The sequence below is a fragment of the Perissodus microlepis genome, chromosome 11 (genome assembly GCF_051167445.1).
Source record: "Perissodus microlepis isolate ML-2025 ecotype Zambia chromosome 11, ASM5116744v1, whole genome shotgun sequence".
Taxonomy (NCBI): Eukaryota; Metazoa; Chordata; class Actinopteri; order Cichliformes; family Cichlidae; genus Perissodus; species Perissodus microlepis.
The window spans coordinates 16,925,817-16,953,785 of record NC_140471.1 but is presented as its reverse complement, the minus strand read 5'-3'; the positions used below and the strand labels follow the sequence as shown (position 1 = coordinate 16,953,785).

At 41.1% G+C, this 27,969-nt stretch overlaps 3 protein-coding genes across 26 annotated transcripts in view; 1 reads left to right on the top strand and 2 right to left on the bottom strand.

Annotated features, from left to right (window-relative positions):
- Nucleotides 1-215: 215 nt before the first annotated feature.
- Nucleotides 216-4,111, bottom strand: LOC146377468 (dendritic cell-specific transmembrane protein-like). Its single transcript, XM_084944537.1, has 5 exons — nt 3,654-4,111; nt 1,950-2,631; nt 1,547-1,863; nt 1,371-1,426; nt 216-589 (listed from the first exon to the last, which is right to left on the bottom strand). Exons 1-5 carry the CDS (start codon nt 4,028-4,030, stop codon nt 216-218), a joined length of 1,806 nt encoding a protein of 601 aa, XP_084800663.1. The 5' UTR covers nt 4,031-4,111.
- A 2,784-nt stretch (nt 4,112-6,895) lies between these two features.
- Nucleotides 6,896-8,285, top strand: LOC146377467 (uncharacterized). The gene has a single exon (XM_084942743.1). It carries the CDS (start codon nt 7,229-7,231, stop codon nt 8,234-8,236), a length of 1,008 nt encoding a protein of 335 aa, XP_084798869.1. The 5' UTR covers nt 6,896-7,228; the 3' UTR covers nt 8,237-8,285.
- Nucleotides 8,286-9,542: 1,257 nt separating this feature from the next.
- The window catches only part of rims2a (regulating synaptic membrane exocytosis 2a), a 151,311-nt gene continuing 132,884 nt past the window's right edge, over nt 9,543-27,969 (bottom strand). For 23 of the 24 annotated variants that reach the window (XM_084942718.1, XM_084942722.1, XM_084942724.1 and 20 more), the window contains 5 exons: nt 13,275-13,416; nt 13,018-13,130; nt 12,794-12,895; nt 12,517-12,656; nt 9,543-12,177 (listed from right to left, as the gene is read on the bottom strand). In XM_084942718.1, the coding sequence (XP_084798844.1) occupies nt 11,974-12,177; nt 12,517-12,656; nt 12,794-12,895; nt 13,018-13,130; nt 13,275-13,416 (701 nt within the window). In that variant the 3' untranslated portion in view covers nt 9,543-11,973. Of the gene's footprint in view, nt 12,178-12,516; nt 12,657-12,793; nt 12,896-13,017; nt 13,131-13,274; nt 13,417-15,859; nt 16,556-27,969 lie in introns of those variants that run through there. The other variant, XM_084942740.1, reaches the window with a different exon arrangement.

Below are 27,969 nucleotides of genomic sequence, written 5' to 3'. Positions count from 1 at the left end.
AGGGCGCCAAACAGGCTAGGACCGCCACTGATTCCAGCCTTCCCTCTAGTCCGCTTGTTGGGCATCTTGGATGACGTCACTACATAGATGAATACAGCCCACATGGTTATGCATTGCCAAGATAACTGTCTTCATGAACTGGAAAAATAAAAATAATCCTAATTCTAACCATTATAGAGACCGTCTGAAAGATCATATTAGTCTTCCCGTCTTCATTATTGCGCTTGATGTAGGGGTAGGTACAGGCTTGGGGTGTCTGGGGATTCTTGGGGGCTGGGGTACTGAACTGAATGGGGATCTGTGGCTCTTGGGTGGTGTCTTCCTGGTGGTTGCCTGCAGCAGGGCTGGAGGAGGGTCTGTGCTGGCGGACGAAGGTTACCGACCTGGTAGTCTAGCTGAACTCTGGGTGGGTCCAGAGTGGACTTGGGGTTCTGGGCGTGCTCTGCCTCTGGGCTGGGGCTCTGGCTGGGCCTTTGGGGCTTGGGTCCTGGTTGGTGTGTCACCGAGGTTGTGGGTGGGTGCATGCACGGAGGCCCAACCCTGGTGTGGACGGCCTCTGGTGCATCGATGGAACTGGGGGCCTCTTCAGCTGGTGGGGAGGTTGTTCTCGTTTTGCTTGTTTTCTTCTTTTAGCAGATGTGTAGTGTCTTTTCTCACTGTCTCTCTTCCCCTCTGTTAATCTTTCCCTCTCCTTTTCTTGAACTTCTCCTGTCTGCATCTTTCCCTTTCTTATCCCCCGGTCATGTCTGTTCCGACTGTAATAACTTAAAACTTTAAATAAATAAATAAATAAAGATCAGTCAAGTGGACCAGTATGGTAAAGCCGTAATGATCCACTTGGGAAAACAAATCTGCTGGGCATTTTTCTTGGCCTTCAGACAATAATTCTAAGTGCTACAGTGCCGGACAGGACAGGGGGAAAAAAAAGAATAACAGAGATTTACTTTTTTATGCAGAGAATGGGCTTAAGTAGAATGGTCTCCCTCTAAAAAACAAAAGGAAACTAATAATATAATTATTATAATAAATAAATATTGTTGGATCTCCACACCGCCATGGTGCAAGATACCAATACATTCTCATTGTGTCAGATAATGATGTTTTATCAAACACGGTTGAATGTCAGACATACGTGGAAGGTGCTCTTTGGTGTAGGTGCCCTGATGTAACATGTTTGCAATATACTGTAGTGTTTAACCGCACAAGGCAAAAATAGAGACTTTGGTTCAGAAGTTCTCATTGACAGACTAAAGTATAAGGCTGATATTTCTCTCCACGAGTTCCACGGACCATCCATGTTGATCTGTCAGTCTGCACCAGGACTAGCACCGCCATCACTAGAGTGTCTGTGTGGAGAAGATTTTCCTCACAGGATACTTTGTGGATCCTCTTTAGAATGAAACAGTAGCGGGAACCAGAAATACGGCTGATGAAGAAGAACAGAAAAACTACATAATTAGAGATTTGGCTTTTTTTTTTCTTTTTTTTTGGCTTGCAATAGTTATTCTCAAGCAATATGTTAACATGCACCTTGGTAATAAGTGACCTGAGGCTGCAGTTGTTTTTCTCCTTTCTCATTTTGAATCTTTTCCTCAGGATTTTGCCGTGGAGGTACTCCACTCTCTCCTCTGCAGCAGAGGGGAAGAACTGTTCACAGACCATCAACCTTAGCTGGGAGACTTTGGTTGCCATCAGAGCCATAACAAGCAGGGTGAGCAGGATGGAAGTCAGTGGAATTACAGAACTATATAGCAACAACTTGGGTTTGGGGAGGCACTGCTTCTCAAACAGAGTCACAGAGTAGGAAAAGTCTTTTTCATGATTTTCTTGTCCAAGAGACATTCCAATTAAAGTTGCAATCCCCTGCAAGGATAAACAAGTGAGTCTTTTGTGGTTGAGATGAGGAAAATATTAAAAAAATAAATAAATATTTACTACGGTGTACTTACTTTGATGCTCATTAACAAAGGGATGTGGAATGGCTCCAGCTCTGATAACCTTGTTGTAACAATGTCAACAAAACAGTACAGCAAGGCGTCCACAGTTATGAATATGACCCAAGCTATGAAATGGGAGACAACTGGAATTCCAAATTTCACCATAGCTTTCCCTTCTCTTGTTGTGGGACGGGCGGAGGGAATGAAGGTGTACAGCTGCTCCTCCTCTGCCGTGAGGGGAAGGACGTGTGATTTTCCTTCCGCCTTCTGCTTCTCGTCAAAATGAACAAACTTGCTGCTGATGAACCTGTTTTTGTATTTCATGTCTCTGCAGTATTTTTTTATGTGCAATGCTATAAACATCATGAGCACGAGGAAGCTGATGGCAGGAAACATCCTGTCGGTCACTGAGCTCACTGTATTCATCAGGGCCTGTGCATATTTAACAGTCTCGTTGAGCTTCTGCTCTGCTCCTGCGAGCCTCTGCCTGAATTCTTCTGATTCCAATCTTGGAGAGACGTTGAGCTGGGAGTCAAATCTCACTACTCCCAGGTTTGTAACCCCTTTGAGCATGTCTCCGATCCACTTCAACATCTGAACATAGTTAGTAAATGGAGCAATGATGGAGGCTTTTTTTGCCTTCAGGTTGCAAATCATACTCCTGACCAGCAGCGAGAGGTTCTCCAGAGTAGGGCTGCCACGATTAGTCGACTAGTCACGATTACGTCGACTATCAAAATCGTCGACGACTGATTTAATAGTCGACGCGTCATTTTAAGCTTTGTAAGATCACAAAAGACGCAGGAATAAGTAGTAGGATTTAAGAGCGTAATAACGGACTGAAACAGAAGATGGCAGCACTGCATGTACAAGGATGCCAGCTGCCGTTAAACCCCGAAGAAGAAGAAGAAGAAGCTGTGTCCCAGAATTCATAGCGCAGCCCAGCTCAGTTTCCAACAATGGCGGCAGCTACTTAGTTTTAATATTACGCTTATTATTCTTTCTGGGTCACAAAATAAACGTTTAACATATTTTCAGGTGAGAATGTAGCTGTGTAAACCTGAAATATCTGCTCAGTTTATCAAGACACCACATATTTTCAAAAGCGCTCCGACGTTTTCGGAGACGTCTGTTACCCACTAGCTCGATAGCGAGCCGGGGGCAAGGCTCACTAGAGCCGTGAGAACACCGGACTCCTGGCAAATCGTTTTCAAACTCCCGGCGGACTTTCGCTACTCAGGTTAAACATATATAAGTCACTTAGATAACTTAAAAATGTTATTGTTTGGCTTTTTTTTTTTTTTTAGTATTTTATTTGTTCCTGGGTAAATCGGTTTGGCTGAGATTAAAGTTATAGTTTTTACACAACTGAATAAACGTCAAGCAGACAACTGATTATCAGAAGTGTGAGATGCTCGAGAATATACTCCAGTGTCCTGTTATATTTTAGATAGCAAGGAGTTTATTAAACTTCACCGAAACAATCTGCAAATTTCATTAAAATTTAATAAACTATCATATTGTCTTTATTTTTAGTTAGCACATACCTTAAACACTTAAAGCTGTAAGCTAATGATAGTTATATAAGAGCAGATGCTGCTGGTGCAATAAGCTGTATGTTTTACGTCCAATGGATGATGATCTGACTAGTCGACTAATCGCAAAAATAATCGGTGACTAGTCGACTATCAAAATAATCGTTTGTGGCAGCCCTACTCCAGAGTGTTACGGATGTTCTTAAGAACCACTAAGCTGGTTCCAGCAGTTAACAGCAAGTTCCTACTCTTTTTCATGAAAATGGATATAACAAAAAGAGTCCCTAAACACCTTACTCTCTTTGATAGGAAGAGGGCAACAGTCAGCAGTGTCCCAAAGCAGGCGGCAATCCCCCCAGCCACTGCTAGCTCATAGTCCAGAGCGAAGAGGAGGTACAGGAGGAGCAGGGAGCTGAGCAGGAGGCTGGAGATGCTACAGATGAGGAGGAGAAGGATTGTTCTTCTGAATCCATCCCTTTTACCAGTGGTGAACACATCCACAGCTTGAAAACCCACATCCTTAAGGCTTTGTTTTACTGTAACCCATGAGAAAAGCATCCTGGATATTAAAGTAGACGTTGAAAAGCAAAAGCAAAATTGGAATGAAATGGCAGGTTATAAGAAAATCATTAACAAATACTGTGCCCAAAAAGACACTTGTGCTGAACAGAAAGGCAAAGTAGTAGCCTGATGTATAAAGCTCAGCAGCTCTTCTGATTCATGTAGAGTGCAGTCGCCTTAAATACGACAGAAACAGGAAGACTCTTGCCTTTGTCATTAGTCATTTTGTAGTCATCCCTATTTTTCAACCACAAGCAGAAGTAAACAGAGGCTGAATTATGACTGTGGGGTGTGTGGAACTAAAATATCCTTTTCACATAAAAATCTAATGCTTTACTAAGAATTTCAAGGCGGTATTGCACGAATGTGTGAGTGGACTGAATACCAATAATTTTGTGTATTTAGGGTAACATATTCATATTGCAGAAACAATGATAAAATACCCTTTTACAGGAGTAGGTGATTTCAGAGAATCCTAATATTCAATAGAATTAGAAGGTCCGTGTGACTGTATTCATTTGACCCTATATGGTCATCATGTTTGTCACATGTCCAAAATGGCAGGCAACTTAACGTTAAGTGGTTAGTGGTCATCAGTGTTGGTCAAGTTACTTGAAAAAAGTAATCAGTAACTAATTACTGATTACTTCCCCAAAAAAGTAATCCCGTTACTTTACTGATTACTTATTTTCAAAAGTAATTAATTACTTAGTTACTTTTTAAAAACACGATTTACAACCTGAAGAGGTGATAAAGTGATAGATCTTTCAGCCCAATTCTACTTTTTCTGCATAATCCATCATACAAAATGTAATCAAATGGAAAAGTCTCTTTTTTTTAACTTGTTTTATCAGTTTTAATCTTTTAACTTTATGCATCAAGCAAAAATTTAATTATATGCAACATTCTCTGACTTGAATAAATTAGTTTAACATTTAAACCTATTTTCTGCACATTCCAGCACATAAAATAAAATATTTTTTGTGTTTACACTCACTCTTTCAAATAGATGCAAGTAAAACACAGCAGAAAATAAATAAAGTCAAAGACTCAGCGGTCCTGTTGCTCTATTTTCACCTGTAAAGCAGGACTGGGTAGGCGGAGGTTTACCCTGGTGCAGGTGTGCCGCGGTCAGTTGAAGAATCCGCGAGTTTCTCTGTGAATTTCCCAATACGTCGTTGCGCACTCAGTGCTTGCTTGGAAGTTTAGGGGTTTTTTTCGCTGTAAAAAGTTTTCTTCCCACGCACAACGGACGCTAATGTTTTTGTCACTTTTTATGGAATCAAACTCAAAATAAGGTCAGTACTTCCAGGCTTTAAACGCTGCACGCTCATACTCTCTCCCACAATCGATATATGATCCATTGTTGATCTGCACACAGCTGTTGTCACCAACGGCGCACTCGCTTACGTCACTGTCATGAGACATTCTCGCAAAAAAATCACGGTTTTAGTAACGCAGTAACGCAGCGTTCCTACGGGAAAGTAACGGTAATCTAGTAACAAGTAACGCGTTACTGCCCATCTCTGGTGGTCATGTGATCTGCAAAACCTCAATGTTGTAATGCTTAACATCAGAATTTCAGCACTGTCTTGGTCAGCACATTAAGTTCTGTGTACTTTATTCACACACTGAGGCTAGCATTGAATGTTTGCTTCAGAGAGAGGTGATAAAAAGAAAACATTTTCACTGATTTGTGAGCGTGACCTGAATACTTAGCGAGTGTATTTAGCTAATTACCTTTAGAACAGGCTTCGATTTTTCAGACAAAGAAAATAATACTTCAGAAAGTTGTGGTATTTTCCTTCATAGTAGAAACAACAGATGCCTTTTTTTTAGGTTTAATTGGAAAAAAAACTTGCACAACCCTGTTGAATTGAAACATTAAGCGAAGTAAGTTGTCGACAGAGCAGCCGGTGTGTTTGTGGTGTGGACCCGAAAAGCAGACAATGGAGAGACTGAAATGAAGTTTAATCAAAAAGCGAGCCGTTGATTTGGCTGAAAAAGCATGAACACAAAAACAAAGCAAGGCGAACAGGTGCGAGAAGTAAAACTAAAACCTAAACTGGGAATAACTATGAAAACTATGACAAGAGAAACATGAACATAAATCTGAGCAGGTGCAAGAAAACAAGAAACATGGACCTGAACAGGATTATGAGAAAGCTGACGTGACGTGGAGGGAGGAAAACAGATGAATCGACAATGAATTAGTGAGAAAGAGGACTTAAATACACAGGAGGGTAATGGAGAAAACAGCTGACACAAGTGAACCTGAACGCCACAGGGGAAGTACAACTAAACACACTTAACATGGAACACCAGACTCTTTGCAATAAAACAGGAAAGAGAAAAGGGACGTAGACAAGACAACACCAGCTTGACAAATAGAACATGCAACACGAAGACATGAAATACATGGGGAGACAGGGGGCACACAAAAGACACAAGCAAGGAGACACAGAAGAAACATAACTAGACCAAAACGCAAGTAAACCTTAACTAAAATAATAACACAAGAACTTTACATGATTTCAATATAACAATCAAAAGTATTAAACAAACTCACAGACCCAGCCCCCTGACACAGGAACACTGGTTTTATTAACATCTAAACGGATTCCCTGTATCTGCACACTGACTGGGACTCATTCATTGCAACATGAGACTCTGTCACAGTCACATAAAATCAAATGTATGTACTTGCCACTGCAAATGGTCTAGTTATTACATGAAATAAGCATCCATAATCACATATTTGAGAGGAAAAAAGCCTGTTAACTCAATATGAGTAAATAATCACTGTTTACATGTATAGTGCACTTTAAACGTATTCATATGAATTTATTTGTGTTTTGATGGGAAAGCAAAAATTCTCTCTAAAACATCCCATAAACTTCAAAAACAAAAAATTCAAATAAAAACATCTTCACTGTGCAGAATGTTTGTCTGTTAAAGAGTTACTAGGTGTATCGTCACAACAGAACTACCCATATAGAGCAGAGGCTACAGTCATTTCACTGCCCTTCCTTCGTGAGTGCACAACAAAAATCAGAGCTCGTTGTTTAAGTGTCTAAATATCGCATTTTGAAAATTTTTTGGGGAAGAAACATCGTGAATACACTGACAAGCTTCAGGAAAACCGTTGCTGTATTTATTGAATCCAGCCAAGTGGTGTAGCATCTTTTTACAAGAATGCCGCGCCAAAACCTGTCGCCAGTGTCTGAGAAAGATCAGCTGGGTTTAAACCCTGTCAAGCTCCCACTAAAGAGAAAGCGATTCCAGCATGATGCTGCACAAAATTGCAGCAGAAGTGCTGACAGCTCCTCCCCAGCAAGGGGAAAACGCAGAATCTGTGGAGAGAAATCTGTACGGAAAAGAAATTTCAGTCAGATTTCAACCAACTGCAGAAGCATCACTGAGGCCTGCTCTTCAGAAAGAAAAAGGATGAAGAAAGACACAGACAAGAATGAATCAGCTGTGACACCACCAAGCATCCCAAAAAGCGCCTCTATCACGATGATCCGACTCAAAGGCAAGAAATTGAACGATACGGCCACGAGTTTCCAGAATGATGCCAGATCCTCTGAACGCAAAGTGATGGAGAAAAAGAGGCCAGAAGACCAGAAAGTTAGAAACATTTGGATCGTTGGCTCAAGCTACGTCAAAAGAGGAGAGTTCGGAGCAAGACAGAAGTTTGGAGAGAATTTGGGACTTAATGCCAAAGTCCAATGGTTTGGCAAAGGAGGGATGGGCTGGAGCGGCGTCCTTCCACGTTTTTATGAAGAGTTATCTACACGGAGCCCGCCTGACATATTGATTATCCACGCTGGTGGCAACGATTTAGGACTCATGTCTGCCCAGCAACTTTCTGGTATAATGAAGACAGAATTGATGCAACTGCACAAAGAGTTCCCCTCAATGACGATTGCTTATTCCTGTATCAATCAGCGCCAAGTGTGGAGGTATGGAAGTCCATGGAAGATAAATAAGGACAGGGAGATTGTCAACCATACCATGAGAAAGGCTGCCCACTGCTTTGGAGGGGTGATTATTGAACATCCCTGTTTGAAATTTTTCGACAACACAATCTTTGTACCAGACGGAGTCCATTTCACAAAGAAAGGAAATGAACTGTTTGTGACCAGCATCCGCTCCACCATCAAGAACATTCTGCAGTCAACGCAGAGAAAACAGATTTGAGGCATCAACCTCTATAATCTGACTACACATATATGAACGAGAATACTGAATAAATGCAAAGTCAAAAGAGCAGTGTGTAAAGACTCCTTTGCTTACAGATTCTGAATAGAGATTAGGAAATGTTTGTGACAAAGACACATACACAGACAGTCTCTCTCTCTCTCACATTTACACTCCCACTACAAGAAGATTGTTGATTCATGTGTCTGTGTATTTTCTAATTTTTTATTCCATGTGCTGTATGTTTATTTTTTATTTTTTAATGCAATAACTGAAATAACACAGATAGAAATGAATAAATAAACAGATAAAAGATTCACATGAATAAGAGGAGGCTACAGAGATTTTTTTATAACTGTTTTTGGAAAAGCAAAATGTGTTTGGCTATTCTGACTGCAAAAGCTGCCAGAGAGGACAGGATTTAAAGCAAAACTAAAAACAAAACAAAACAAAAAAAACACCTTTAAATCTAGGGTGTCAAACATAGGGCCCAGGGGCCAAAATCGGCCTGGCAAAGACTCCAATCAGTCCCACTTGATGGCTGGATGGATAATGTTTTTCTACTCTACTTAAGCACTCAAATCACTTTATACAATACATTCACCATTTAACAAACATATTCAGGCAAACTCCTCTTCAACATCTAAGTGCCCTCTGTCTAACATTCACACACACATTGATGAACACACTGGGAGCAACTTGGGTTTAGTATCTTGCCCGAGGATCTTCAGACTGGAGCAGCCAGGGATTGAACCCCCAGCCTTCCAATCAGTCATTGATTTGTATGAATTACTCCGGGGTTGTTGTAGAGGAGGTGAGCCACAACCACCGTCAGGCAACAAATCACAAAGAACTGTGTTTTTGTGTTTCTTTGTCTGTGCTCATGCATGGTTTATGTGCAATAGCATGCATGTGTGATTGCATGGGTTTCTATGTGTCTAAATGTTTCTCATTACACTGTGTGGAACTTTAGAAATGAAAGGTGGATATCACATTTCTGTCATTTGTACCTTACATGTCTTCTCCAAGCTCTTGAATCAGGTGTTTTGGAATGGGGAAACACCTACAAACCTAAAACAAGCCATCCTAAGGACCGAAATTTAGAACCATTCCTTTACCATTATTGCATGAAGAAAAGTGACCTAACTGCCAACATTGTGCAGTTAGGTCAATAAATGAAATCAGAATCTGTCTATAAACAACTAAAAAGAGCAACTTATTCACATTGATGTAAAAGATGATGTAGAAAGTATTCGACTTACGTGTGTGAGTGTGCGTTAATTTGATCATCACTCAACTCTTGACATCAGTGTAATATCATTTTTTTTATTTTTAATTTGAAAAATAACTTACATAAATCTCTGTACTCAACCATACTTAACCAAGACATAGCCTTGGCATTAACACATTGCACCAAAAAGAGAAAATGAAAAGGCATTCAAAAGGATAAATAACATGTCTTTGTCATCATGAGGCATTTTTCCTCTTCCAAAAGAATCTATCAGTCTACTTGTGGTAGCTTGTTTACTCAAATTCTGACATCTAAAGGTATGTACAATGAAAATGAAAATATATACTGTAGCTTGTTAAAGCGACAAGGTTTTTCTCTGACATTAAAATGCATTATCTTCACGTGGAAAAGGAACAATGCCTCAATTCAGTTTCATTCAGACATACTGCAACTATAAGATTCATGTACTTCCCAGACACGAGAAGTATTGTTAATTACTAAAAATAGAAAATAAAAAATAAACTGGTCTTGGCTTTTAAATAAAACTAACAAAAATATAGTAAAGTAATTTCATTTTCATTAAAACAAGAAAAAAAAAAATTCTGTGGCAATATCCCTTATTATGTCAACTTGTGATTAGCTCATCTTCACAAACAGTGATGTAAAATTGAACCATGGCAACACGCATGTCGCGCATCTTTGCCGTCTCTTGATTCGGTATAGACCTCTTTGCTGTACCAGTACAGATTATTTTTGCATGTTCGTCAACAATACTGAAATAAAATACACTTGCAATCACAACTGTTTCGCCAGCATCCATTAAATATAAAATATTTTCCTTGTCATATTTTTTTCTTCTTTTTTTTCCTCAAAAACCTGAAAGAAAATGTGACTTTCGGGTGGGGTGGAATGTTCTGTTAAAACGTCAATAAATGGCCCAGGAAGACCAAGAACTAATTTGCCATAGAGCTCAATTTAAGGTGAGGGAGAAAAGTAATGAAGTTGACATGCACTGTACAAGAAATTGCAAAAATTCCAAATATCATCTTTATCAAAACATGCTGAGTTACTGTAAGGTGTGCCCAAGCCATGTTGCAAAAGACCCTTTTCAACATGCTTGTTAAACAAATCCAAATCCAAAAGAAGGAAGAAAACAAACATAGTGAAACGATACAGTACTGTAAAGTAACCAACAGTCCTAAAATCTGGATGATGTCAGGGGACTGAACAATGGTAGCAATGAATAGTACGATGAGAAGTACCCTGGGAAAGGAAGAAAAAGAGAAACATGTACAATTTGCACATTATGTTTATCTTTATAAGGCATTAGCCTTTTACAATGAAATAGATCATTTACATTTATTTTCATTATCACTTTTTGTCACATAAACATTTTCTGTTAAATAATTCTTAAGTTCCCCTTTTCTGCATGTCTGCAAAATGCAGATTCATGAATGGTCTAAAGAATGATAAACAATGTCCTTTTTTTTTCAGTCACGATGTTGCATTCACTCCCCTTGAAAACCATGCACTAGTGAAAATTTTCTTTAAAAATAATATAAATTGTTGAAAATGGCTGATTCTGTTTATTTTTCATCTTTTTTTTTGCAAGTTACAGCCTCAAGAAAATAATTTTCTTCTTTCTTTTTTTATTCAGCTAAATTTGTGTCCATGCAAAGAAACTAAAAAAAGGGAAAAGAAAAATCTCATTTAATTTTCATACAATATATCAACAGAGAAAGAAATATGGTAAGATTGTACATCTTTTCATGGAGTTTGGATTGTTACTGTATTTATTTATTTTTTGGGGGAAGGGGGTGTTGAGGGCAGCCACTTTAAAGTGGCATTTGATTAATCTTTTACGGTGCTTTACCAGTATGGGTTGAACGGGTAGATATATGTAGAGTATGCAGGGTTTTTTCTTTTTGGGGTCTGTGGGAGTGTGGTTACAAGCTGGGACACACCTCACCCAAAGTGATGGTCTCAAAAATTCCATCTACACGGCTAGGTCTGTTGGCGTGGCGTGACCAAGCATCTGGTTAGAAACACTGTCACCCCCTTCAGATACAAGTACACTGACATTTAAAGAAAAAAGTAAATAAAAGAAATGAAAACGACACAGGAAAAAAAATAAAATCAAGCAACACACAGATTTTTCATTCGAAAAGGGCTTCTGTAGAACTCATTCAGAGGTTCCCAGTGTTGACCCCCATGGCTTCGAATTGGATGAAAACCTGGAATTGACGGATTCCTCGTGCTAAGGAGTTCATTCCGGCTTCCTCCAAACAACAACAACAACACCTGGCAATCCCTGCTACCAGGCGCTCGCGATACGCTTCGCCACATGCACAGTGTGCGTGACGTTTTTGCTCAAAACACAGGATCACGTTTGCACCCCTAGAAACAGGCTCAGAAGACACAACATCAAGCATGCAGTGTAACCGGGGGGGCGTGACCTGTAATCGCAACACTGGCTGCTACAACAACGCTATCAGTCCACACGCTGCTATGATCGAGAGAAACTGTCCAGTGAGGATTGGGAAGCTCTTCTTGTCAGTGGGGCCAGAGTAGGGTCCACCAGTGAGGAAGGAGGAAAGAGCTTGTACCAGCCAATCACCATGTTGGACAGGTCCAGCTCATCTAACAGTATCTGAACTGCTCCCATGAATGATTTATGGTCCATACGTCCATAGTCACCCCATACGATGACCTGCAAAGAAGAACGAAAAAAACTTTAAAGGATGGAGCAAGTTTAGAAAAATAAATTAAGTCAACAGTCTTAGTCAAAATTCTATTCAGTTTTATTTATTTAGCGCCAAATCACAACAACAATTGCCTCAAGGTGCTTTATATTGTAAGGTAAAGACCCTACAATAATACAAAACCCCAACAATCAGATGAACCCCAATACAACTTATATAGCTATGAAAAAGCCAATCTGATGTGCAGAACCGTATCAGCTGTGTGTCCTTGCATTGAGGTCAGCAGACTGCAAGGAGAAATGCTAATTGTGACACTTTGTTGCAGTCTAAAGGAATAATTTTCTTACCTGTAAAACCTTCCCTCCTGGACTCTCCTCAAACGGCAGTTGCTGCTGATAAAGAGGATCCAAGGTTTTTCTTGCTACTTTAGTTTTCTTTTTGGCTATGCAGACTCCGTTTTCCAAAAGGTAGACCTTTACATACGGTGCTGGAAATCAAGAAAGCGTAAAGGAGAGATGAGCTTTTGAAAGATTTCCTTTTCTCTTTCTGCAACCAAGTCATGCTTACCTTTATTTACTCTGTGAATACCTGACATAGACTAGCACATTTAGTAGCTGTGATTACCTGGCAGTGCCTTGGAACCTGGTTTTCCCACAAGGCCACGGGCTCTGATGACCTCCACCTCCAGTGCACCTTTCTTCTCCACCATGCCAATCTGGATGTCTCCTAAACAACCAACAAAAAACCGAAGATTTTAACTTGTCTGAAGTGAAGCTTTCATCATTTCAAGCTACAAATCTCTGTAAAAAAAAAAAAAAAAAGGGAAAAAAAAGGATAACTGTCCTCACCCATAGGGGGAGTAGCCAATGTCTGTCGCCCAACCAGCTGAGCAGGGCCAAGACCATCCAGGAAGTCACTGAACTGGGCATCTGAGGACAGCCTCACACCAGGGAAGATGAGACTGAAACATTAACAAAGAAAAAATAAAAATAAAACCACCAGGTGTTTATAGTTAGACTAGAACCTGATATAAGTTACCAAATGAAATTCAGAACTTTTCGTGTATATAAAAGCTGCTGAATTAGCGCAGTGCATGTCTCCTTACTTTCCCTCGGAGCTGTAGCTGTTCATGCTTCCGTCTGTGGACTCCCTGCTGGCCTGCCGAGTCATCCTGCTTCTCATCTCCACCGCCAGGCCTGTCTCTGTGCTCCTCTGGATAGTGCTGCGCAACTTTTTACCTCCCGCTTCTGAACACAGAGTTACACGCACGACACAAATGACAGAGAAGGAGAGAGAAGAATTGTCAGTCCACAACACTGAACTGGGGGGGATGCGAGTCGCACGGCGAGAAGCATTCGCGCGGATTATCACTGGCGTACGAACGCTTTCATCGGTTCGTACATAAATCTTTCCTCAGGAGAAAACAAAGCGCACCTCAGTGAATTCAAATTCTATACCAGAGCACTGCTGTCTCTGGTATAGATCGATATTAGGAACACTATGTGCAGCCTTCCTCCAGTCTGTGCCACCGACTGCCTATGGGGGACTTCTGGGAGCAAATTCACCTACAAACATCCACTATCTATGCATCCCCACCCCTCCAACCCAAACCCACCATCCTGAATGACCCAAGAAGAAAGCTGATTCTCTCCATTAAGCCTCCCGCTGCGCATCTCCACCTGACCGCGTGCGTGTGGCACAATGTGGACACGCCTGCGGCTTACAAACACATAACTCCTCAAAAGTATAGTATGTATGCTCTACCATATATACACACACACACATACACACATACATACACACATACACACTTTTCATATCCTATTTAAAAAAAGGTTGGCAAAAAGTTGTCTTTTACTTTCAGTAAGCCTAATGTGCTGAGAAGCTCCTCAAGAGATTCAAATGAAGTGAAACATTATAGGTTAGTTCTAAAAACCTCCGTATGAGCTTTCTACATACACATGCAGCTGTGTTAAACTGAAAACACGTTCCTTTCTAAACATTTAATTGTGCATTGCTACGGGGTGATCCAACCATCACTAAATGTTTTCATGCCTTTTGCAGGTACGGGATTAATTTTTTTCTTCTTCTTCTGTGTAATCAAATTTAGCACTATTTGGTCAGAAAATCCCTGCAAAGCCTGATGAAGGTAATAACACAGAGGTACTATACACAAAGCTTCAGCTCATTACTACAGGGTGCAAAAACCGGCCGTTCACAGACCTTATGTAATTTCTCTCTAATATTTTGCAAGTTAGTGCAGATGAGTAATTTCTAGGCTACAGCAGTCCTAATCCAGTTATAGGCCTTGCAGTCTTTACTCTCCTTCCTCTCTCCTTTGTTTGCCTTAGTAGAGGAGGAACTGAAGATAAAAAAAAAAAAGGATCATTTTGTGCCTCACACAGACATAAAACAGGCATGATGCTCTTCAGCCTTGAAATCTCAGTTATTCAGCTGGCCTCCGCCTCCTCTTCCTGCTCTTCACATTTTTTACAATAAGAGAAGCAGCCACAAAGGTCGCGTCTCTGACGTCTGCAGCAGACCTCCACTGTCATTCAGTGGCCAGCCAGACGTTATCAACGAACTTGAAAAACACATGATTTATTAATGGTAATTCTCTTCTGCTTTTGACACAAGTTACAAGGCGCAGTCTTGGATTTATGCAGTTTTTGCACTATATCGAGCACTATGTGATCTTATTTGAGCACTTTAAATACTGTTCCAATGCATTTCAAATAAACACTGTATGTATCTGCTCTATAGACAAAAATATACAGAGGTGCATTAAAAAGCAGTGGCAGTTATAAGTGTATGTCGGAGAGTAAGCTACTTTTATAAACTATCCAGCAACCGCGAAGCAGGAGAGGCCTCAAAACGAGACAAACTGGCTCATCTCCATAAGTTTTCTGCCCTTTCTGCCAGTCAGGAAAAGACAGCGAGTCTAGGGAAGCTGCCAATGGTGGAAGTTACAGAAGAATAGATCACGCGCACTGCAAATCTTCTTTTGTAAATACAACTGCAAATAGAACAAGAAGTGATTGTGAGGCTGAGCTATAAATACACACAGTAGGCGTTACGCTACCTTTTAGGAAATTTGAAGTAACAGTCAGAACAACGTTGTGGTTCTAAGCAAAAAGAAAAAGAAGCACTACTTCCAACTAAATACTAAAGAGGGATTCATTCCAAATACAGAGTCCTTTGTTTTCATCCACAGAATCAGAGTCACAGTCATGCGGGGCAAATTAGGTTTTTAGACCAGCGTGAGTGGCATTTGTAAGCAAACAGACCGGTTCCATTTTGACAACACCACCATTGGTGGCAGCAGCAACAACAGATGCAGAAAGAAGTGTGACTGGCCCACAACTAACTGATGATAAACTGACCACAGATGAAATTGCACATTAAGCTTTATGTCATCATATAACCAGATCATGCACAGTATGGACAGCTCAGGCCTTATAACACATTACACTTACTGAAATAGACTAATTGAGCTAAACATCCTAATTGAGCTAATAACATTTCTGAACTTTCCAACGTCCCAGTTCTCTCCCATGCCAGTACCTCTGCAGCTTCCCTCTAATCCTAAATCTATCTCCCCTCGCTCACCGCCATCTTTTAGTTTAAGCCGCACTGTTTACCCCCCAGCAGGAAGCTTTGGCTGTGACATTTCCTCGCCTGTCATCTTACCTCCGTCCTCCTCATCAAAGGAGTTCATGCAGGGGAAATAGACAGCCAACGCTTCGAATGATGCTGACAGGCTCATCTTGCTCTGGGAACACTGGATACGCATCCCAGGAGCCGGAGGAGAGGTATCGTTCCCCTGCCTGCCCATGGTGACCGGTGGCTGTCCTCCTCAATGCGGTGAATTCGATGCTCAAGGCGTCAGCTTTGCCCTTTCTGGCTGATAAAAGCTTTAAAATGTATCTCCAATCTATACTATTCGATGGATTCCTAAGGCTAGCAGTAGAAGATGCTCTGCTGTAACAGGAGAGGGATCTGGCATCTAGTCTATCCCTAGATGCTCTGCTGACTGCATCCTAGGTAGAGCTTTGGAAAAACGCTGCTTCAGTAGTCAAGTCTTGTGCTGTCTGGGTCTGACGTTCCTGCTGCACCTCTTTCTTCAGGGGGGGAGGGGAGAGCGCTGCATTGCGCTCCGCCAATCAGAGGGCCAGGCTACTCAGGCGCACCTCGGCAGGCTCTGCGGGTGAACAAGCTCTACCCAGAGATACTGATTCCCCCCCCCTCCTCCCTAACCCACTCCGTTTCTCAGCAGTATTTTTTTTCATACCCTTACTTTTGTCATTTGCTTTTTCATTTTTCTCTCTGCGCTTGTTCTTTTGTTCCCTTTGTTCCGTTCATCACTACTATTTTCCTTTTTTCCCATCCTCTACCTCCCACCCCTCCCTCTCCCCCGTTTTGTGCACACAGGCCAGTGAAAATAAGCTGCCATTAGGCCTGCCAACAGTCCTGCTACTTGATGAGAACGCACGAGCCACATGGCGATCACTCAAAGTTCACGTGCCAAACTCTGCTCCTTCACTTTACTCTTTTCCACGGTCGTGATTTCACAGCTGTGTTGCGTTAGGAGGAGTTCTGTTTCTCACAGACAAGAAAGTCAACGAAAGGGAAAAACAACGTTAAAAGCTCGACCTGGAACCCCTCTCGTCTGTCGTCCCTTTGTGGCACAGCCACGTTAAAAGAAAGTATGTCTCTCGTCATCCATCACAAACTTTTAAACAGCCACAAAGACTCTTTGTTTGAATTAGAGCCTCACATTTCTAAATATTAACTTTTCTTTTTCTTCATTCCATTTCTGCCATTTGTGGACATCTGGGGTCAGCTTATTTTAAACAGTCGAGAGCCAAGAGACTCAACAGCGTTGCTCGCTGAAAGGACTTCTTCACCGGTGGTCCTTCAAGTGCTCATGAATGTACCACCGGCATCGGCTGTGAGTGATACCTCAAAGTAAATGCACGACTTTCAGCCGAACTCCAGCTTCTCTGGTAGCTGTCACCACCGCATTAGGTTCAAGCATAAATCCTGAGAAACTGTACTGCCCCGACATGCTGCCAGCAGTCCTGCTTTTTTGTTCTCAATATGAATGTGGCAGAATAGGCGCAGGACAAGACAATTATGGCACTTTCTTTGCACCACGGTAAATATAGGAAGCTCCCTGTGGTGTTACTGCAGAGGCAAAAGTTCCTCTCTCTGAGACACTGCAACCTACTTCCACGAAGGAGCCACTTAATGTCCATTTGTGGGTTTCATCTAGGTCAACACTGACAAAACAACTCTTCACGTTTACCGCCACAGGGGGAATCGGAGAAGAGCGCACAGTTATAATACAAACACTTGATTTAATATGAACCACAAACTCATTTAAGGATCAGGTAGGTGCTTCTCTGAATTCAAACAGTGAAAATGTTTAAACTTTTATCAGAAAACCTCTGATCTTTGCCCTCATGATGATGATGTAGCTCTGTGTTTCTGATCGTTGATCCAGGCTCAGAGGTTATCTTCTCCGTGTGATGAATTCAACTTTCTTTGGTGGTTATTTTGCTGCTTTGGTAGCACTAAGAGAAGGCTGACTTTTTTTTATTAAAGTGATTTTAAAGCTATGAATTGGATGATGCTGAATGATTTTGGTCATCTCCTGTTAAGTTCTAGATCAGGGGGTGTCAAACATAAGGACCAGGGGCCTTAATCAGCCCAGCAGAGACTCTAAGCCAGCCCACTCAATGGCTTTAGAAAATATGGTGGACGAAAGTTTTGGACTTTTTCCTTCTGATATAGACATGCCACACCAAAGTAATTCAATTACTGAATTACTTTCCTGTTTTTTCACAATCTGCTATAGAAAAATCTTATTTTCTACCTATTCCTTACACTTTTAGCCCAAAGAGTCATGCTGACAGATTTCTTTCATTTACTACAGCACCATTAAATGTATAACACAAAGGGGAATTTTACTGGTCAGGTTTACTTAAAATCACACTTGGCTTAACGTGGCTCACTATGTAAAACGAGTTTGATATCCCTGCTTTAGATAAACTCAAAGCCAGCAGGTCAAAACCCTAATTAGTCTAATGACTGAGTTTATGAACAGATATGAGTTCAAGTTGTTTAAATAAGTGGAGATATTGCTGGCATGTGACTAGAAATTTGTATGATATGAATTTGATCTTTTTAATTTTTATCTTTTTAAGAAAGCTGGAACTATGTTTTCCAAGCAGTTTAATTTAACTGAGGCCTCAGACGCACATGGCAACCTTCAATCACTGGGGAAAATCGTACCAATAGGTTGGCAAGTGGTTGCTTGAGGTTGTTGACTGTCTCTGGCTGAAGTCAGTCAGAAAGAGGATGCTTTACCAAACCCCCCCCCTCAGGATTGCTTTTGGTTGCTAGCAGATTGCCAGAGTTGCCTGTAATTTGTCTGGAAGACACAGACTTCAAAGACTAACAACGGAGCTGCTCGGAAAAAGTGCAACACAAGCTAGAAATGGAGAACACTTGCCCATAAAGTAAAAGCTGTGCCTTACCACTGAAACCAACACATTTCAAGAGATGAGACTTACTTTGAAGATAAACAACCTCAGTTTCACCACTGCTTAACAAGTAGTTGGGAAGTAGTTTACAAGTTGGAAACCAGTTTCAAACAGATCAGGGAATACATGTATTCCCCCCCTAAGTCACCACTCTTTAGGACAGTGTGACTGGGGTTTCACAATCAATTTCACAGTAATGGCCAGCAACCTGTAGCAACCTCTGGCAACTTTTTATTTCTTAGCAACTGGTGATTACTGTGGCGGGGCGTGGTTTGCGATGCTGCTACAGGTGCAATGGACGCACCTGCGCAGCACCTGCAATCACTCCTCGCCAGCTTAAAAGTCGGGACTCTGAATTAAGGTTGTTGTTATGTCGAGCTGGCAGCGGGAGAGCTGCAGCTCTGTGTGTCCAACAACTGATGAAATAAACATGATTAAAATGCCACTGGGTCTGCCGTGTATGTTTACAATTAGCAACCAGTCTCGATCCTTGTGCAATTGGGGCCCAAACTCCATATCTACCTTAGGTGGTTCAACTCCCTCCAATGTAAAGTAACTGGTCAGTTGTACTAATTTAAAGTAGATTCCTTAACAAAGACTGTAAGGATACCTGTGTGCCTGAATTCAGCTTTGCTTTGTAAATGTACAGCCACACAGAGTGGTTAGCAAACTTTTGGCCAAGGACTTAAATACAAAAAACTGCAGTAAAATGTTTTAGCATTAACAATGAAATATGGTCAGTGTATTTCACTCGTATGACCTGCTTAATTATATTAGCTGGACCAAAAACAGGGGAAGCAATTTGTAAAGCGGCTTATACACCAAAACCCTGCTAGAGGAATATTTCTAAGGAAAGCACATTAGGACTGCTAATAGATGAATGCTAATCACGGTTTCCTCTACAGTAGCAATTTGTCACTCTATTCAGTGATTTTTACTAACAGTAGCAAACAGAAGTAGACAGAACCTATAACGGGTCAGCTGTTTTATTGGCAATAAAACACGAATGTGTCTTGATGCCAGAGTGTAAATGTAAGAGAGTGTAAGTGCAAATATTAATGGATTGACTAAAAAAAATAAGGCATTCATGATTACTCCTTTAATTCAGTCACATGTTTTGGAGTGTGAGGTTCTCTGTAGATTCCTTTACAGTATCACCGTTAAGTATAGTGCTAAACTCGTCACTTGGCTTCTCTGGTATGTTTCTGCTAGAGCAAAAAAAAGTCATTAGAATTGTACTTGTACTGTGAGGTAGACTGAAGCCAGACACAGAAAATATGGAACTACCAGAGCTGCAAAAAAATATAGTAAGTGCCCTTACTCATTAACTGCTTAAGAGAAAGTGGTGATTTACGTCATGGCTTTGCCAAAACAATAACCTCAGACCACAATAATTCTTCTCTCCTCTGTAGCTGGCTCGTGCGCACGTGTCTCCAGCAATGCATTAGACACGTGTGGATAACTTCAAATTTTGTATCTTGGGCACAGTTTATTATTATCTGTCCACCCACAACCAGTGACATAGTGAAAGAAAGAGGCATTGCAACAATTTTCACTTCACCTGACATGCACAGCAACTGGAGACAAAAATATGCTTAATTACAGTCAACATTAATCTGCTTAATGCAGCACGTGGATGCGTGTTCACGGACTGTGAAAACAGAGTTTGCATCAAGTACGAAAAGAAACTTTGAAACTTTTATTTGCTGGGTAATACAGATCATGCTTAACAAAAAAAAGACTTCATTACAGATCAGAGCATTTTAAACACACTCAGCAATGTGTTTGTAGTAAGAGTGTAGTTAGAATCTAGGTCACGTCACTAGACCTTTAGCTGCTTTACCTCTTTACTAAAAACACGTGGCTGCAGTTACCAAGACCAGATTGCATGTTAGATAAATGACGTGCCAAAAGACTTCAGGAGCCAATATTGGCTGGCCTTTCTATTAAACGTTGACGTGATCGGGGTGCCAGTTAAATAAGACATCAGACCTTTAGCTCATGTGATTTAGAATTAAAGTATTTGACACTCCTTCCTCTAAAAGCATCTCCATCTTAGGTCATAAGCGTACTACTCTCTGATTTCACAACACTGTGACTAATGCTGGTTAACACTGAACATATCTTGCTTTGCTCTATACTATGACAAATCTGCCAGACAATGACCACACAACTGGAAATCACAAGCACCTCAGAAAGCAGGATGTGAAGAATCTACAACAACATAGGATCGTAATATCCCAGAAGTCCTTGTGTACAATCTGACTGAGAGGTGGTGGGACTAACAGGTGAAAGCCTTCAGAAGTCTTGATGTCATTGATGAGCTCAGACCAGGCCAAGCATCAGACAGCAACTCTGACCCTGCACACTGTAAACAGAGCTTAATGGAGGGCTCTAACACTTTCCCTCACATGCATGGACGTAGGCAAACAGACACCAATAAGCGTGTGAATATGTACACAAGGATACAGTGCAAAGGTAGATAAACACGCTTGCTACAAAAACAGCTTTCCCTCCTGTGTCTCAGTCAAATATAATGAGGAATGTGAAGCTATGTGTGATGTCCAATCTCACCTCACATTATATTAAAGCTGCATCCAGAATATCTTTGGCTGCTACACATAAAGACACAATCTTGACATGTACACAGTACAAAAAAAATCCCCAACAAAAAAACCCAAAACAAATCTTTAGCTTTCTTTAGGTTCCTCTTTAAAAATAGCAGGATGCTAACGCTAACATTGTCTGGACACAGTTGTTATGTCTGCACGCAAAGAAACAATTTACTGAAATATGAATATGAAAGGCCCAGTCAAACTTTAAACAAAGGAAAAACCTTAAATGGCTAAACACTTCATAAAAACGCATAACGCAATCAAAAGTGCACAAAATAAAATAATGTTCCACCTCAAGTTGTTTACTACATATGAAAGGAGACTCCACTCACAAATGTATACACAGCGTTTCCTGCTCTTCACTTTGCACCTTAGGTAGAAGTTGTCAGGCTAAAAGCAATATTTAAAACAGGCTCTGCAGGTGACGTTTGAACAGTTTGTCCCCTGGCTGCCTCCATCCACTCAGTGGTGCAAACACTGAAGCAACAACAGATGGAAAACTCATTAGAAAGAGAAAGAAGATCCAAATACGATCTGATAGAAACTGCTGACATCTCTTACGGTCACAACAAACTACTGTCATATGCAATATGTTCTTTAGATTGCGAAAATTGCAACAATTATATTACTACAGCTTATTTACCTCTCAGACTGAAAGAGGAAATAAGTTGCTTTAACCACTTTTATAAAACACAGAAGCATCCAGCCCAGACTCTATGACTACCCTTACCACAGTATTTTTCCAGTACATGTCTCATCAGACTTCCTCTCTGACTGACAGCTACATTTAAAGAAAAAAAAAAAAACAATCAGGAGAGGAAGTACAGTATTTTTAGCAATGCCTAAAAATCTAAAAATGCATTGTGTAAGTTCTATTTTAGCTCTGCTCGGGCGGGAGCGAAGAATGTGCTGTGCTTGAACTGCGAGACGTGGCAGTACAAGTGTATTCTTAAACTGCGTCCAAGCTTCAAATTCAGGCAAGGGAGACATATGGCTGAGGAGTGTGAGTCACACCGCAGGTAAAAGCACCGTGCAGCTGATGGAGCAGGGAATGGGCAGAAGATGAGTCAACGGCTTTAAACCTGAGCTCACTGAGATGCTGCCTGAAGACAAATAATCTTTGACTCAAACATATAACATACCAGTAGGGATGGGTATCATTTAGGTTTTATCCGATACCAGTACCAAACCGATACTTTTGACATGGTGCCGGTGCTTAAACGGTGCTCGAACCTGTGCTTAAAGAATGGAGAACACAAACTTTGTCCAAAAACCTCTCACGTTTAGCTGTTTTTTTTGTAAAAAGATAACAATGTTAGCCTTTTCTGCAGCTAGAGGGCATATATGGTATCACTCTTGGCTGGAAGCAGTGCTTAAACAATGGAAAAAAACACAAACTTTGTCCAAAAACCTCTCACGTTTAGCTGTTTTCCACTTTTTCTTTGGTCATTTTAGCCTTTTTGGCCAGGGTGAAGGGAGTATCTGCCATCAAACAAGAAGACAGCTGCATGTAACTACGGCGGTGTTTGCTAGTTCACCTTACATGCATTAATGTAATAACGTGGTTAGCCTACTCAACGTAAATTACACACGTACAACATTAAGCTACTCACGCAGAGAAGAACGGCTGCTGCTGCCGTCATCATCATCCGTCATCATTTCTGCTACACTGGCAGGGCTAGGGGCCAGGACTCTCCTCTTCGGGTTCTTGAGGGATGTTGCTGACTCCGGGTCCGATAACAGGCACCACACCCGCAGTAGATGTGCACGGTGTGAGGTCTCGCAGCAAGCTATCAAATACGGTGCATTTCTAGGCTTTTAACAAAATGCTATACGTCGCCAGGTGTTTCATCAGATTCGAGGTGTTACCTCCTTTGCACAGTATCACCTTAAAGCACTTGTTGCAGGCTGCTGAGTTTGCATCTTTTGCTGTGAAGTACAGCCAGACTTTTGACCACTTTGCCTTGGGCATTTTTAATCTGTAGCTCTGCTCTAAAAGAATGTACGTACCTGGGCCCGCCTACTACGCTTGCAAAGGTAAAATGACTGGCTAGAATCCAAAGTGTATGACATCTCAGAAAAAAAAAGCACCGAAATAAATATGCGCTGCTTTTCGGTCTGGTTACTACCGTTTATGTCAGAACCGGTGCCATACGGTAGCCATCCCTACATACCAGTCATGTGAATGACTGAGTCCACCCAAACTTTTGACTGATACTGTTTATTTAGAACACTCAGCATTTTTTTTTTTTTAAAGAAGTTGTAAAATCATGTGTACTTTCATCCTTCAAGGGTCACTGTGTGTTTTTAGTCTACTCAAAGCAGAAAATCACTGAACATGATAATGAAACTTCCCATATGGAAAAAAAAATAGAAAAAACTTATAAAAGATTTGCTTAAGATTTGGCTTACTTCATATAGTGAATCATATAAGGCTTATATGATTCACTATATGAAAGTGGCCACTTTCTCATTACTTTCATATATTGTTTTAGTAAGTATCCAAAACATACAAGTTTCATTTATATAATTTTTCAAGGGATCTTATATCTGTAAGTTTCACACAAGACAGATACAAACCTTATAAGATTTATATATATCTTTTCCATATGGGTTAAAAGAAATTAAATTTAATTGAAAAGCTTTTATTGTGTAGATTCTTTATTGTTCAAGGTTAAAACATTTTGAAATAACTCGCTATTTTCCTGAAGCTTAATAGCTTAATAGTCTAGCACTGGCAGCTCTTCATATTTTCTTTAGATCACAACTGAATTATGCAACACTTAAACAGCACAACAAGTGGCGGGAATGAGAATCAGCACTGGTCCATCTACGCCCCCACACTCACCTATGGTCACAGGCTTTGGGTAGTGACCAAAAGAGGGAGAGCGAGAGATAAAAGTGGTGGAAATGAGCTTTCTCCAAAGAAAGAGATAGGGTGAGGAGTTCAGCTATCCGGAAGGGGCTCAGAGTCGAGCTGCTACTCCTCGACATCGAAAGGACTGAGTTGAGATGGTTTGGGCAACTGACAAGGATGCCTACTGGGTGAGATGTTCTGGACATGTCCCACTGGGGGGGAGACAATGGGGCACACCCAGGACACATTGGAGAGATTATATGTCTTGACTGGCCTGGGAATGCCTTTGTGTTCCGAGTGGACAAACTGGAGGAGGTGGCCGGGAAGAGGGAGATCTGGACTCTCCTTAGGCTGCTGCCTCAGCGTCCCGGCCCCAGATAAGCAGAAGTAAATGGATGGATGGATGAATAAAGAGCACATTAAGAAAAAAAAAACATAATCAAAACAAGAACATTGGTTAATATCTTCAAAACAAGAACATTGGCTGATAGCTTAGAAAGGACAAAATACACTGTCTGCTGGAAGAGACACCATGTCCTGCACACGCTCAGTGTGAAAACAATCTGTTTAGTCTGCCACCTCGGAAATTCACATCACAGCTTATGAATAAACAATATGACCGAGTGATCATTTACAGTCAGAACACCTAACCCCCCCCCCCCCCCCCACACACACACACACACACACACACACACACACACACAAAGAGCATATACTTGTCTTAGCTGATATCTGTGCACTCTTAAACTGTTTTTCAGACATTAACTTTAGACAATCTCAGGAGTCAAGGGTCAGGATTATGTCCATAGTTGTTCTTTTGCATATGAAATAGTCCCCTTTACATGTGTTTGTGTTACCATTAATACTCTGTATTGGTTGAAGTAGCTGCCTGGAAGGAGTGTGCAGCAGGCAGGCCACAGGATGCCCACTTGCTAGCAATGAATAAACCAGACAGGTATTAGCTGTTCACACATCAATAGCTGGCAGCTTGGGAACTGGCAGGTTAAAGACCAGCTTGTGTGTGACCCAGCTGTGCAGGAGGTTTTCCATGTTCCCTTCTGCTAGTTAGGTCTTAGAAAAGTTCAGGACTGTTGCGTAAGTGTGAAAACAACTTTAGCACATAAGTGGGCGTCAGTTCCAGCACCAGGAAGTGTGACAGTGTAATATTATGGTAAATGGCCTGTATTTGTATAGCGCTTTTACTTAGTCCCTATGGACCCCAAAGCGCTTTACACTACATTCAGTCATCCACACATTCACACACTGGTGATAGCAAGCTACATTGTAGCCACAGTTGCCCTGGAATGCACTGACAGAGGCGAGGCTGCCGGACACTGGCGCCACCGGGCCCTCTGACCACCACCAGTAGGCAACGGGTGAAATGTCTTGCCCAAGGACACAACAACCAAGACTGTTGGAGCCGGGGCTCGAACCGGCAACCTTCTGATTACAAGACAAACTGCCAACTCTTGAGCCACGATCTCATAATATAATGAGAAAACGCATTAGGGTTTCATCTTAATCAACTATACAACCATCACCCGTTTACACTACACACTGTAAAACGTGTGTAACACACTGTAACAGACTTAAGACCCATCCACATACGAAGCAAATCACTGGGTAGCTGACATTTTAGTCACTAGTGGCTGCTCTGTTTGTGTATTGTAGGTAAATGTCTTCTGTATTTCCATTCAGTCAGGTTGGTAAACAGCTGCATTAGAAGTCACTTCAAATGCCTCAGAGATAAGATCAATTTATTTCAATACCTGCGTGCTTTGCATCAGTTATAAGTTGCTAAGTTTCACTGACGTTTTATGATCTCCGATCGCCACGTCAATGCATGCCTTTTACTTTGTGTACGCTAGTTAGGGGACTATATAATTAAAGTGTGAGTTTAAGTATCATCCCAAGTGAGACAGAACACAAAGGGACTTCATTAAAGAATTCATAACAACAATTTTCTCAGGGTAATTTACACTGTAGGGACTTGGCAGCTGGGATTTATTTGTTATGGACATCATGTAATGAAGATATAAAACTGACATCTGGTGCATACAACAACCAGCCATGAGAAATCCGTACTGTCAACTGCAGAGGGTAAACCTTAACAACTTCCAGACCAACTTCAGTACTAACTGCAGAAGCACTATAATGGACACCCATGAACGCTGTGCCTGTAAATGTTGCTGGTGTAAAGCTTTAGGGCTACTCGGGTAAGCCTGACTGAATAAGTGCAGACTTCACAGATGGACGACCGTGTTCAGTAATTAGATGAAAACTGTCAATCACATAATGCTGCCTCTTGCTCAGTTAAAGAACTAATAAACTGAATCTGCTGAAAAACGTGTGTTAGATATTTACAAGTTACCATGTTAAAATCTACCTAAACAACTGCAGTACAACTTTTAACAACAGGATGTTTCATCATCATCCATTGCCATTTCTGAGTCATGTGTGGAAATGAGGGTTTTATTTTTATTGTCTGCTGCATGTCGATTACTGGACCTACTGCTGACCATCATGACTCATTCTTGCAGCTGATTCATGAAACAAATCTGAAACTTTCAAAAGCCTCATCCTACCTACAGTAGATCAGCAGTTATTTAGGTCAATGCAAAGATGACTCGTCTGAGTGCCTGGACTGATTAACAACCATGAAGCCGCTTTTGAATTGTTGAAATCGAGAATGATGGAGGACACGCAGGGGAAAAAGAACAGCTAGAAGAGATGGTAGGTGGAATAATGAAGGAGGTTAGAGAGAGATGGGAAGAAAACACAATAATGATAGAGATATAATAATATCAAGAAGATCTGAAAGACTAGGTGAGGCAGAAAGAGGGTTGGGGCTGTACCTGTGCTGCTGTGTTCCATTCATGCATCACTCTGAGAGCAGCGTGTCTGTGCCGGCCCCCTAGGAGATTAATTAGCGGCCTCAGCTAGCAGAGGAGCTGCTGAGATAGGCACCCAGCTTAACACCGAAGATAAATTACCTTGGCTGAAAGCTCAAAGTTCAGCTATTTTACCACATACAAAAACAGACTGAGGATTTTGGAGGTCCAAAACTGCGTCAGTACCTGGTGTAATAGGAGGGAGAAAGGGGGGCAGCCATCGCTTTCTTTCTATACTGTATACATTTGGCTATAGGTTCACTCAAAGATTAGTACTCAAAGCAAAGTTTTGAATCTTTTACTGACCAGACTCAAGCCGCTGAATATTTCAACTCTTCATGGATGAAATATCTCCATATAAATCTTCATTAGTCAGTTACCCAGCTATCTGACTGCAGAATCAGGTGCACTATCAACATTAAATCTGAGGTCACCAAAATAATTCAGTTTCTAGGAGCAAAAATAGGACGGTTACATGACAAGATGTTTACAGATAACTTTTAGAGCATCAAAAGAAATGTCTTAGGGAGAAACATTATAAAATAACTATAAAAAAAGAACAGAGACTTGAATTTATCTCCAGATTTTTAAAAAGAGAAGGTCAAATCTGGTAAGGTTTCTTTCAGGGTCGTAAGAAAAAAAATAAATTGCTGGAACACTCCAGGCTGCACCCAGGGGAACAGGAAACTAGATGTTACTGACAAAGTATCATATAACATACTTAAATCCCTCCCACTGATTCCACATATTCCTTATTTCTATATCACTGCAGGCTACCTCGGCCACTGTTGCCTTTTTTGTTTGACTGATCATCATCGCAGCCTTAATACTTAGAGGCCTGTGCTGAGTCACAAAGATCGCTGTGCAACTGCATGTGAAACATAATAAG